Here is a 12,483-nt window from a genome sequence, read left to right as displayed (position 1 = left end):
TCAACAAATTGATAGATTTGATTTAGTTTGATGATTTATAGTCAGTATTTTGTTTGTGTTAGTGTGGTGAAAAATTTTGTGTTTCACTCGGCGGCAAAGTTTGTTTAACCTTCGTGCCTTGAAACCCTCGCAATGCTCAAGATTCCACTTTTTGAACCACTTGCTACGCTCGCGGTTCAATATTGGAATCTTTCACTTGCTCAGGTATCAATATTGGCACGTGCGGTCAAAACAACAACTTTGCCCCCTTAAACAAATAACGATTGTAACTGTAAACCCAAGACCGAGAAAACAAATAGACTTGTTTTTATTTAGGTGCCAATACCTTTAGGTAAACATAGCATACAGAGCAGTGTGTATGGCCTTTATATTTGGCCTGTTTAAACAATTATCACTATTTTGCACATTTACTGCTTAAATGTGTAAAAACACCTGACAAGTAAATATTCCAGACACACTTATCCCTGTGTGGCACACTTAACCAACTTATTCAATTTTTTTCATCTGATAAAATGTGTCAGTAGGTACAATACAATATCAGCAGAACATGATGCAAGTAATAGGTAAGTATTAGGTACTTATATACATAATTATGTAAATTTGCTTTGGAGAACCACAATAGTCATATTTTTTATAATATTATATTTCAATGTGCCTAAGTGATCATTATCATGTAATGACAAGTATATGTATTCAAATTTATTCATGAGACTCCTATGAACTATTGTACAATGTTAATATAGTGTAGAAATCATATCAGTAAAATAATTGATACTTACTATTTTGTGTCAATAAACTATCATTTTACTAATTCGAGTTACTCATAATGCCCATGAGATGTGTTATTCCAAAAATCAATGACATTAATGTTATTAATATTATTGATCTAAAGTACCTGAAAAAAGAGGCCAGTGTGAGCAAAATCTTATAGAATATACTCTACAATGCATAAGATGCTTGTAAATTTTGCTTTAATGCTAGTTTACTATTGGGTTGAATATATCTAAGTGCATATTGTTTTTATCTTACTTACCAAGTAAACTTTGATCTTTTTAAGGTTCGTATGATGCATTCTGTTTGATGTCTTGTGTTAGAAATTTCACCAGAGTTGTCAACAACAAAATGTGAATTGGCTACTTTGTGTTCCAATGGCATTTGACAGTCTATTCTTTTCTTGGCCACAGTTAAAGAAAAGTCATTGCGTTTGCACAACCGTTTTAGTTGCTGATGGTCTTCACTGAAGGAAAAAACAAGAAAGTATGTTAATATTAAAGTAGCAAGTAATGACCCTTGACACGTCAGTTCAAGAATCATTGTAGGTATATACCATGGATTTGTATACATGGTATTTCAAATGGCAATGACAATGGTATATACTGTATACAACAAGTCCAGGCCCTGTACATGAATCATAAGGCTATAGGACCAATATTAACCATACAATAATAATAATATTCTTACCATACAACAGTAATGATTTTGTGCATGAAAGTTAACATTTTTCCAGTTTCAAACAATAGTGGAACTTCCATTACAATATAATTATGTCCTGAGAAGAAATATGCTATTGCCATTTTCATCATTGCGCTTTGGATCCTTGGGTGAGTGATGGCATTTAGTTTACGTCTCTTTTCAATGTCGTCAAACACAAGCTCTCCTAGTCTTACTCTGTTCACTTTTCTATCAGCCAGTAACACTTCATCTCCAAAATATTCCTTTAACTCCTTCCAAGCTTTTGTTCCTGGTTCTAGAACTACAAGAAAACAAGTTAAACATCTTTAGTAAGTTCCTATTAATATGAGCGGATGTTAGGTACTAATTTAATAAGTACCTTTTCTGGCAATGTCATCGGCGTCTATTACCGCTATACCATTGTCACGAAATATTGATAGCACTGTACTTTTGCCTGTTGCGAGCCCTCCAGTAAGCCCCACAATAAACATCTTTAAATATTTCCTATTGGCCTCACACAGTTACAAAGTCTACAAACAATAATGTTCAGAAGCAATGCTATGAGATAAATAAATTCGGATTTTTTAGAGCTTTAAGAACATTATTTATCTTGTCTTTGATAAAGAATAGGAAGACCAAATATATCCGTTTTTAACATAAAATAATTAAAGACTACAGCAAAACGTATTGCAAAAAACCTTTGCCTTTGCCTTAATTTGACAATGACAATTTTATTGTCAATCAGTCACTACCTACAATCCATGAAGAATAGAGGTAAGGAGAAAAATCTGTCCTAGCGTACTATGGAATGTGTTTACTTTAACAGAAGCAAAAACGGAAGCGGAACCGAAAACAGAAATGAGCCCGTGATCTTTCTATTTCCATAGATTTGTGATTATTATTACACTATTTTTGGGTTTTCATCATAGTCGGCAACAGACAGTCTTAAAATTCATAATCTGAAAAAATTAGTTGTATGCAATCTGTCAGATCATTCTGAAAATTCATAACCTTAAAAATAAGAGTGTGTGTGGACAGTCGCGAAATTGTGTGGAACTCCGTGCACTCGATCAGATTTTTTCAGATTATGAATTTTAAGACTTTCTGTTGCCGGCCAAGTCCGAATAATCATAATCTTATAAAAATCAGATCGAGTGAACGGAATTCCATACAATTTCGCGACTGTGTACACACACACTCTTGTTTTTTAAGATTATGAATTTTCAGATTGATCTGACAGATTGCATACAAATCTTTATTTAAGATTATGAATTTTAAGACTGTGTGTGACGTGCCTAAGGCCGGCAATAGACAATTACAGCGCTACCTATCTATTGCTTTTCGAAATTTCATTCGCAAAACTTACAACATTACCTAAGATGGGGCAAACAATGTAAAAAGGCTTAAGTTATCATGCAAATACATTTGTATAAATAAAACAATAACTAAACACAATTAAAATACACAAAAATAAAATTTAAATATAAAAAAAAAATTGGTTGTCTGTAAACTCGGTTTACGGACGGTAGTTTGACGTGATAACGCCAAACATTACAGTAGTATAGACAGGGGTGGCTCACTCCGCGATTCTATCGCCGCGCTACAAAGTACATGCTGGCGGCCGCGAGTTCGCGGCCTAATAAGGGGTGGCGCGCGGCGCGTTTTCACGGAACTCACGTTCCCACTTTCTATTGTTACTTTACGTCGCGAGTTTTTTAAAGCTTCTTTTAAAGTGAATGGCTTATAATGCTTAGTTAAATAAACATCATGAATAAAATAGGACAATATTACACAGATCTACTATTGCATAAGTCGCACGGAAAAGTTCAATAAGGCTTGTGATGTTGGGATTTCAACAATAATATATAAATACTGTACATGTATATACCTAGAAAGTACCAAAGACTTGAATATAATAGCATTTTATCTGAGTATTAAATCATTTTAATTCATAGGCAACCCTATCGTCCGACGCTGCGCACGTGCGGCTCGTTTCTTTGTTAGAATTTTGTAGGCATTCAAAAGGCGGCATTTCGTGAAAATCAAAGCAGTGAGCCTTCTGTACTTGACTACTTGTACTATAATATATTCTGTGGTATAGATTAAAGGATGAGATATTCAAATGCAAGAATTACTTACCTATATTGCCGCAATTGTATTGAACACACATGAAAATCACAATAACATTTCACTTCACTTTATAAACATTTGAGCTCACGTGTATCTTTTATGCTAGGCTAGGCGCGATGATTGCGGCCGGTGTGATTAATACGTTAGGGTCGCCGCGCCGGTCGGTCGGCCCAATGAAATAAAATGCAAAAATATTTTATGATTTACTTTTATAAAATGGTCATTTACTTTTTTACCTTCCCTAGACTTTAGGCAGGTAGGTATAAATCACCTATGGCATGTGTGGGAATTCCCACAGGAGGTCCTTGGAACAATAGGAAGGCACTTTGGATTATCCGAACGTTATTTATTTATAATTTATTAATATATATTTACACAACTGAGACTTTAGTAGTTTCATGTGCTCTGCCTACCCCTTTATGGGATACAGGCGTGATTGTATGTATGTATGTATATTTACACAAACATGTTTACATCATGAGTCCTGTCAGAAGAGTGTCGTTTGAAAACTCAAAAGTCTGCACATAGACAACTGAGGTTCCAAACTTAAACTTGGTCAAGCATGAGTCGATTGCATATTCAACCTTCACAATAACACACCCCCTCAATCGACTCTGCTTGAAGCGTTAGTACATACTTTACAACTTTTATCTAATACTTTACAACTTTTATTTAAAAGGCCACAATCTCATTTCCAGAACAATATTTCAAAAACTTTCATTACATTAGTGTACCAAAAAACAAAAGGTTTCAAAAAACATTATCATCAAATATTAATTAGTACATATCTACATGTACTCTCATATAATATAAACTCCCACTAATCGACACATCACTACTAATATATAAATAAGTAGTTAATTATTCAGCTTCTCGCCTCATATTATTCTTTATTCTCCCACTCGATACATCGCTACAAATATATAAATAAACAGTTAATTATTCTACTTCTCGCTTTATATTTATCTTTATTCTCCCACTCGATACATCGCTACTAATATATAAATTAACTACATCTATCTCCCTTATTTATTCCACCTCTCGACTCATACTTATCTTTATTCTCCACCGCTCGATACATCATTACTAATTGCCAAATACATATTCGATTATAAAATTTACGTATCCTTCCCTTCTCTAAACAAATACTAAAATACTAAAAATTATAATAATATTTGGAATAAATAAAATTTAGAAAAAATACTTAAGGATAACTTCAGAACACTGTGTAAATAATGACTATTAAATGAATGTGTGGTTTTACTCTTTTTTCAAGTTGGTTTGTTGGTTGCTTTTATATTGATTCACTTACCATTAGTACACTTACACCCCCTTAAGTAAATCATTATTAAGCACCCCCTTAATTCTAACATTATTTCATGCTTCCAGAATCCTTAAGTTTTCTTTCAATACACATTCCTGTATTATTTTTACACACCCTATAAAAACTTACATACTACGATAATTATAAACAAACCCCGACATGAGCCGAAAAAATAATTAACGTTCACTTTAGCCCGCACTTATACTACACTCAATGACTCATTTTAGCCACAATATCACTAAAACACTAATCTTCGTTGACATTTTTCAAACTTTACAGCCGGTAAACTTTTAGTTAGTATATCAGCCAGCTGTGATCCCGTCGGACAGTATTTAACTGTAATCTGATTTTCGTCAATTTTCTCTTTTAGGTAATAGTATTTTACGTCTATGTGTTTGCTTCTTCTCCCCATGATTCCTTTTTTCATAAGCCAAATTGCAGATTGATTATCTACTCTCATCTCAACTTCTAGTTTTTCCTTGGTTATCTCAAAAATCAGATCCCTTATGAATAGTAGTTCTTTACAACATTCTGCTGCTGCTATGAATTCTGCTTCTGTGCTGCTCAGTGCGACTACTGATTGTTTTCTTGAGCTCCATGCCACTGGTCCACCATTCAGCCAAATCACAAAACCAGAAGTGCTGCGCCTAGTGTCTGGATCTCCCGCGAAATCCGAATCACAATAACCCCTGAGTACTTTATCATCTTTATTAAAGTGAATCCCTTTTTCTGTTGAGCCTTTCAGGAATCGCAAAATTGTCTTAGCATTATTCAAATCATTTAAATTTGGAGAATTTTGATGCCTCGAACAATAACCCACTTGAAAACTAATGTCTGGTCGCGTTTTATTCGAAAGATATAACAATGACCCTATCATCTCTCGGTAAAGCTCATGAGACTTAGTATCAACCTTTACTGACGGATGCTGTTCTATCAGAATTGTTGGACATTTACATTCTTTGGCATTGTTTAGGTTAAATTTCTTAATGATTTTCTCACTGTATGTTTTCTGAAAAATTTTAATCCCATTTTCATCTTGCTTAATGTCCAAACCAATGTAGTTGGTGACTTCATCTAAGACTCTTAGTTCAAAAGCCTTTCTAATTCTTTCTATTATGTACACTAGATCTTCTTCTTTCTCTCCAAGAACTAATCCATCATCGACATATACCGCAAGAATAATCTTTCTTTCACCCTCCATAACAAAAATGCATTGATCAAGTTTCATCTGCTTGAACCCCATCTTTATTAAGAACTCTGTAAACTTAATATTCCACATTAGTGGAGCTTGTTTCAGACCGTATAAGCTCTTGTTTAGTTTGCATACTTTGCCTTCTTTGTTGCTATAGCCTTTGGGTACCTTCATGTATATACATTCTTTCAAGTCTCCATGTAAAAAGGCTGTCTTCACATCAAACTGTTTTATTTTTAACCCTTTTGCCGCTGCAATAGATAGTAAGATTCTTAAAGACGTACTATTAACTACCGGACTGTACGTCTCGTCATAATCTATTTTGTACTTTTGTTGAAAGCCTCTTGCAACTAGTCTGGCTTTATATCTGCCATCAGACTTTACTGTAAAAATCCACTTGCTAGTAACTAATTTTCTTCCTTTTGCTTCCTGTTCATCCACAAATGACCACGTCTTATTTTCTTCAAGTGATTTAATTTCTTCTTTTATTGCCTTTTTCCATTTATCCTTTTCTTTTGATTCTATTGCCTCCTCGTAAGTTAACATTGAAGCTTCAGTATCATAATTCATTAAATAATCTTTATATCTATCAGGTAATCTGCGGTCTCTAGCAGGTTGAACTCTTCTATTTTGATTAACATCACTATCAATATTTTGATTTTCAATACTTCCAACTCGATTTTCAACTTCTTCATTATCAAAAAATTCTTCATTCCCATCATAAAATACTTCATTATTTTCTTCTTCTTCAATTGTTTCTATTTCATTTGTTTCATTATTGTCTTTTGTTTTATCTTCATTTGTTTCGCCTTCATTTATTTCACCTTCATTTGTTTCGCCATCATTTATTTCGCCTTCATTTGTTTCGCTTTCATTTGTTTCATCTTCTTTTGTTTCACCTTCTTTTGTTTCATCTTCTTTTGTTTCATCTTCTTTTGTTTCATCTACTTTTGTTTCATCTTCTTTTGTTTCATCTTCTTTTGTTTCATCTTCACTTGTTTCGCTTCCTAATCTTCTTAAATGAATAACACCTTCTCGAACATTCTCTGCATTTCTACTTCTTACTTTTCTTTTTAACATATCACCTTCTCGACTCTTCTCTATATTACTACTTCCTCCAACTCTTCTTGATGTACCTCTTTCTCGACCCTCCTCTCCATTGCTACTTGTTTCAATTCTTCTTAATGTATCTCCTTCTCGACCTTCATTACTGTTGACTCTTCTGACCTGATTTTCTTCATTTTGTGTTGTGCCTTCTCTAACTGTCTCTTCAGTTTCTTCGTCGATTGTCCAAAGACCTCTAATACTTTCATCATTTTCTTCATTTGTATATATACCTTGCTCATCTTCATTTATTCTTACATCCCTCGCTCTTACAATTGTTTTTGTTTCATCCACCCATATTTTGTAACCATTCCTGATATAGCCAATCAGGATTCCCTTTTTGCATCTGACATCTAGCTTTCGTACACCAGAGTTTATTTTATAATAAGTTGTTGAACCAAAACGTCTTACATGTGATACATCAGGTTTGATGCCAAACCACATCTCTGCTGGAGTTTTGTCTTTGCCTTCGGTAGGACTTCTATTGATTAAGAAACTTGCAGTTATAAGAGCTTCACCCCATAGATAATTTGGAACTCGACCATCGAATATTAATGCTCTCGTTCGTTCTAACAAGGTTCTATTCAATCGCTCTGCTTTTCCATTTAATTGAGGAGTGTAGGGTATTGTTAGATCCATAATTATGCCCTTAGAGCTGCACCAAGACATTAGGTTATTGTTCGAGTATTCTTTTCCGTTGTCGCATCTGATTTTCCTAACTTTTGTATTGAAATGGTTCTCCGCTAAAGTCACAAACTGTTTTATTTTATCAAAGGCTTCACTTTTAAAAGTAATTAAGTAGACAACACAAAAATGTGTAAAGTCATCCAAAAAAGTAATAAAATATTTTTTATTATCCCAAGTGGGAATTTCTATCGGACCGCAAATGTCCGTATGGATAATTTCTAAAGGAAATTTTGCTTTAATTCTATTATTTTTGAAAGGTTTTCTAGTCATTTTTGCTTTAATGCATATTTCACAAAAGTTTTCTTTATGTTCCCCCCAATTTTGATACCGTTCACCAGTTTAGCTAGACGCGGCACATCCGATACGTGACCTAGCCGACGATGCCAAATATCGGCGTTCTCAGAAAGCAAAACCTCGCGAACAGTGTTAGCAGAAAATTCTGTTTCATAAAGACCGTTTCTAGTTTTATATCCCGTAAGAATAATGCGATTATATTTCTTTACAGTTACCTTGTTTCCAACGAAGAGTACAGAAGCTGCATGATCAGTGATTGAACTTACAGATATCAGGTTTCTAGAAATTGCAGGAACATGTAGTACATCTTCCAGTTCAAAACCATTTGTTTTTACTGTACCTATGGCTTGTGCGACGAGGTTCTCTGCATTAGCACATCTTATTTCTACATTTACATTTTCTGTGGAGTTAATGACATCATTATTATAGAACATGTGAGAGGATGCACCCGAATCAATAATGGCTCTAATACTAGTTGTATGCTTCAGTTGTTCACTCACCAGACTAAAAGTGCGACAAAATTTTTCAATGTGTCCCTTCCTGTTACATTTCCTACATACCTTTGTAGAAAAACATTCACTGGAAGTGTGGCCACTTTTATTGCATATAGTGCATTTTTTATTATTACAGAATCTCGCAATATGCCCTCGTTGGTTACAATTAAAACAAATTCTTTCATTGCTTTTCATTGCTTCCTCTGTTTGGTGATTTATATCTGAATTGACTACTATTGAATAATTATTTTCAACAAGCTTAAGTTCTTTTTGAATTCGTTCGATCAAAGTATGTATGGTTTGGTCAGACTTCGGAGTTACCTCCCATACAGTCCTGAAGTAATTTAATGTTGAAGGTAAAATGGTCAAAATCTTTTGTATAAGCATGTCATCATTTATTTTATTTGCGGTAGATTCTAGTTCAAAACACATATTTTGCAATTTGCTAATATCTTGAAGTATATCTCCAGTAAATTTGTAGTTATAAAATTCTATAACTCTGAGGTGACTGTCTTTTTCCACTTTGTAATTGAAGACAATATCTAATTTTTCAAAAATATCCTTTGTGGTTGAGCAATTAATCACATAATGTAAAATATTTTCATCTATTGAATTTAAAATACAGTATTTAGCTTTAGCGTCTTTACCTTTATCATCGGCTCCAATTCCTTTTGCATCCAGAAATAATTTAGCTAGTTTTCTCCAATTAGAATAATTCGTATTTAATTTCAAAGTCTTTATGTTGTCCTTACTGTCCATGATGTAATTTACTTACGGTTTTCCTTTAACTATGATGTTACTCTCGTTGCTAAGGTTATGTTGTCAACAACTGTGGTTGCTAACGTTATTCTCGCCGTACGAAAGCTGACTAAATAATGCTGAAAAAATACAAACACTTCCTAGCTTTAAATACAATGTTCCTTAACGTCGCGTATGGGCCATAACCTGTGGGAATTCCCACAGGAGGTCCTTGGAACAATAGGAAGGCACTTTGGATTATCCGAACGTTATTTATTTATAATTTATTAATATATATTTACACAAACATGTTTACATCATGAGTCCTGTCAGAAGAGTGTCGTTTGAAAACTCAAAAGTCTGCACATAGACAACTGAGGTTCCAAACTTAAACTTGGTCAAGCATGAGTCGATTGCATATTCAACCTTCACAATAACAGCATGCGCCATGTCAATGTAATGTGTACCTATTTTAAGTACAGTCACGTGCATAGGTAAATATTTATAAATAGAATCTAAGTCAAGAGTCGTGAAATGTATGGGGTCCAATACATTCCACGACTCTTGACTTTCCGAACAGTTTCTAGCATAGGTAAATATCCTTAATTATAAAATTAACTTATTGAAATTTGCAAAGTAAGAATCAGAATAATCTGAAATGTATTTTAATCATAGGTATTCTTTGTATTTATGTGTAGGCTTGGAAGTAATATTATGCAGATTGTTTATTATTATATTTTTGTTTAAATTAATAAGTAAAAAAAAAAATATTTTTTTATTTAAACTGTTTATTTCTATAAATAATTACAAATAACATGTTTTTTCTTAACTACTAATCTTAACTACATATAAACATTTGACGAAAACAGTTCACGTGTATCTTTTGCGCTAGGCTAATCGAGTGGAAGGGAGATACATGCAGCTCGAACCGAACGGAGCCGATCGCTTTAGCCGATCACGCTTCTCTCTCGTTCGTGCCGCGCTCTCGATTGCGGAACGGGACAATGACGTCATCTTTTTTGTGCATGCAGCCCAGTAACGAGTTATTATACGTTGTCACGTCAAAAAAAAAACAAAAATATAGCTTTCAGGATCGAACTTGAGAACATCTGCATACGAAGCCAGCGCACTACCACGGGACTACGTCTTGACTTACTCAGTCCGATGAAATTAGCCTACAGAAAAGAACGTCTAATGTCATGTCACGTCGATGAGCATTGAGAGAGACATGCGCTCCTAGCGGAGATATTTGTAGCTGCAATTAAAAAGCCTCAGCCGGTCATTTTTGACTCTGTTCTACTTCGACAGATTTTCCTCCTTATCTCTACTTTCCACAATGACATTAAATTTTTAGGTTGCCATACCAGAAAATCTTCGTCCAAATTTGTAGTGATTTAATGCTCTTTGCAAATTTATAAACAGTACAAAAATAATAAAATTGAATTTTTAATTATTACTTTATACAAATACAGTCAAAATTCAAAAAAATTTTAAAATATTTAAAAATGTTTTAGTCAACACCTTTTATTTACCCATATTCACATATTTGTGAAATTTGCTTGAATTATTATTTATTAAAAAGTTGCGTAGATAGGATCGAATTTACAGAAAAACACAGTACTGTCAATTGATTTGGTTTATTTTCGTCATTTCATTCGTTTCGTGAACTGTATTAAAATATACAGTAGAAGACTTACGAAATTCTTTGTATCCTTGAACTTAATAGATTGGTTTCAAATCCAAATGCAAAAAACGTGTTAGTTTTTAATATACGAAAAAACGTTTTCGATCGATGAAAATCCTTTGTATGAATTTCGCGCTTTGTTCTTGTATAAGTTATTTTTACGCATTTGTAGCAAAGTCGAGAATATGTAGATGATAATAAATTAAGCGTAGTATACAATTTTCTAACACGAAAACAATCGCAGTAAATGTAGGAGTGATTAGCAAAAACAAAATTTAAGATGGCTCACTTCAGTCGTCGCGATACTACGTATAGCGCCCTAGACAATGAAACGTCTCCTCCTTTGGCTCATTTGGCAGATTCTACAAATGCTGCACCTATGATGCTGACTCTGGACCATGAACATGAAGACGCCACTAATGTTATCATCCACAAAGTACCAAAAAACAAAGGTACAGTACACTGGTTGATGGAGCTGGTCCTTGTAACTTCTAATTCATGAGATCATTGTATGCGAAGGTTATACCTTAATTATATTTTCTTTGTGTTCTACTTTTAGGAGGATGGACTCATATAGAGGATCTAGACTCTTTTTTCACAAGAATGTACCATTACTACATAAGAGGAGGATTTTACCCAATGATTATGTCAGATTTTTTTTACCTATTACAATTTGTTTTCATCATATGGTTTTCAACATTTTTGGTGCACTGTGTGAAATATCCTGTTCTGTTCCGAAATGACCCAAATGCAAACAGGAGTGAGAAACTTAGTTTAAATGATGTGATATATTCAAGTTCCGAATGTGTTGGATTTATTTCTTGGCACTGGTAAGCATTGTAACCTCTACTCAATGCCAATTCATGCACAGGTATTTGCTGAAAATGTTGCTACATTCTTTTTAAACTCTCCCACTATTTTAATATCACTATCTTGCTAACACATATGCCTTTAAAGTTCAATTTGTGCATGTCTGAGTTTATAATACCAAATCACTTATTGCGAAGCTTATTATTAGCTTAATACCTGCTTAGCTTATTTATACATGACTAATGTAAACTAATCAAATAAACTATTCTCATGTTTAATTATTTTTAAAATGGGACTTATCGCGTATTACTTCATCAGTCTTCTCCGAGACCATGGGGACAATGCCATCCCTGAAACGTTGGAGGCCAGTTTTAATACACGATTAAGTCCCGTTTTAAAAATTATTATCTCTATGTAATATTCTTGGACCCTATAAATACCTAACTAACATCAATTACCTATTTAGTTAACCTATATAAATACCTAACTACAATAAATTGAAACTCTAAATAATTGAAACTATTAAATAAAATTAATTACCATGAAACGAAATCAATCAATTAAGTTAATATCT

The 12,483-nt window shown here is 33.6% G+C and overlaps 2 protein-coding genes across 2 annotated transcripts; one reads left to right on the top strand and one right to left on the bottom strand.

The window, feature by feature from the left end:
* Positions 1–133: 133 nt before the first annotated feature.
* Positions 134–2,186, bottom strand: LOC125241466 (dephospho-CoA kinase domain-containing protein). The gene is made up of 4 exons (XM_048149973.1): positions 1,832–2,186; positions 1,462–1,753; positions 1,034–1,237; positions 134–895 (listed from the first exon to the last, which is right to left on the bottom strand). The coding sequence occupies exons 1-4, from the start codon at positions 1,941–1,943 to the stop codon at positions 808–810; spliced, it is 696 nt and encodes a 231-aa protein (XP_048005930.1). The 5' UTR covers positions 1,944–2,186; the 3' UTR covers positions 134–807.
* An 8,882-nt stretch (positions 2,187–11,068) lies between these two features.
* LOC125240755 (autophagy-related protein 9B-like) lies at positions 11,069–11,948 on the top strand. The gene is made up of 2 exons (XM_048148811.1): positions 11,069–11,551; positions 11,659–11,948. Exons 1-2 carry the CDS (start codon positions 11,380–11,382, stop codon positions 11,931–11,933), a joined length of 447 nt encoding a protein of 148 aa, XP_048004768.1. The 5' UTR covers positions 11,069–11,379; the 3' UTR covers positions 11,934–11,948.
* Positions 11,949–12,483: the final 535 nt, after the last annotated feature.

Source organism: Leguminivora glycinivorella, chromosome Z, assembly GCF_023078275.1.
Source record: "Leguminivora glycinivorella isolate SPB_JAAS2020 chromosome Z, LegGlyc_1.1, whole genome shotgun sequence".
NCBI lineage: Eukaryota > Metazoa > Arthropoda > Insecta > Lepidoptera > Tortricidae > Leguminivora > Leguminivora glycinivorella.
The sequence above is the reverse complement of the archived record's forward strand: the minus strand, read 5'-3'. Positions and strand labels throughout refer to the sequence as shown.

What these genes read in the sequence shown, in the direction of transcription:
- LOC125241466 (XM_048149973.1), bottom strand. Translation starts at nt 1,943, where the DNA reads ATGTTTATTGTGGGGCTTACTGGAGGGCTCGCAACAGGCAAAAGTACA. An exon ending in CGATGACATTGCCAGAAAAG is followed by an intron (nt 1,754 to 1,831) that starts GTACTTATTAAA and finishes GTTTTCTTGTAG; the next exon opens with TTCTAGAACCAGGAACAAAA. An exon ending in AAAAGATCAAAGTTTACTTG is followed by an intron (nt 896 to 1,033) that starts GTAAGTAAGATA and finishes CTCTTTTTTCAG; the next exon opens with GTACTTTAGATCAATAATAT.
- LOC125240755 (XM_048148811.1), top strand. Translation starts at nt 11,380, where the DNA reads ATGGCTCACTTCAGTCGTCGCGATACTACGTATAGCGCCCTAGACAAT. An exon ending in CAAAGTACCAAAAAACAAAG is followed by an intron (nt 11,552 to 11,658) that starts GTACAGTACACT and finishes TTCTACTTTTAG; the next exon opens with GAGGATGGACTCATATAGAG.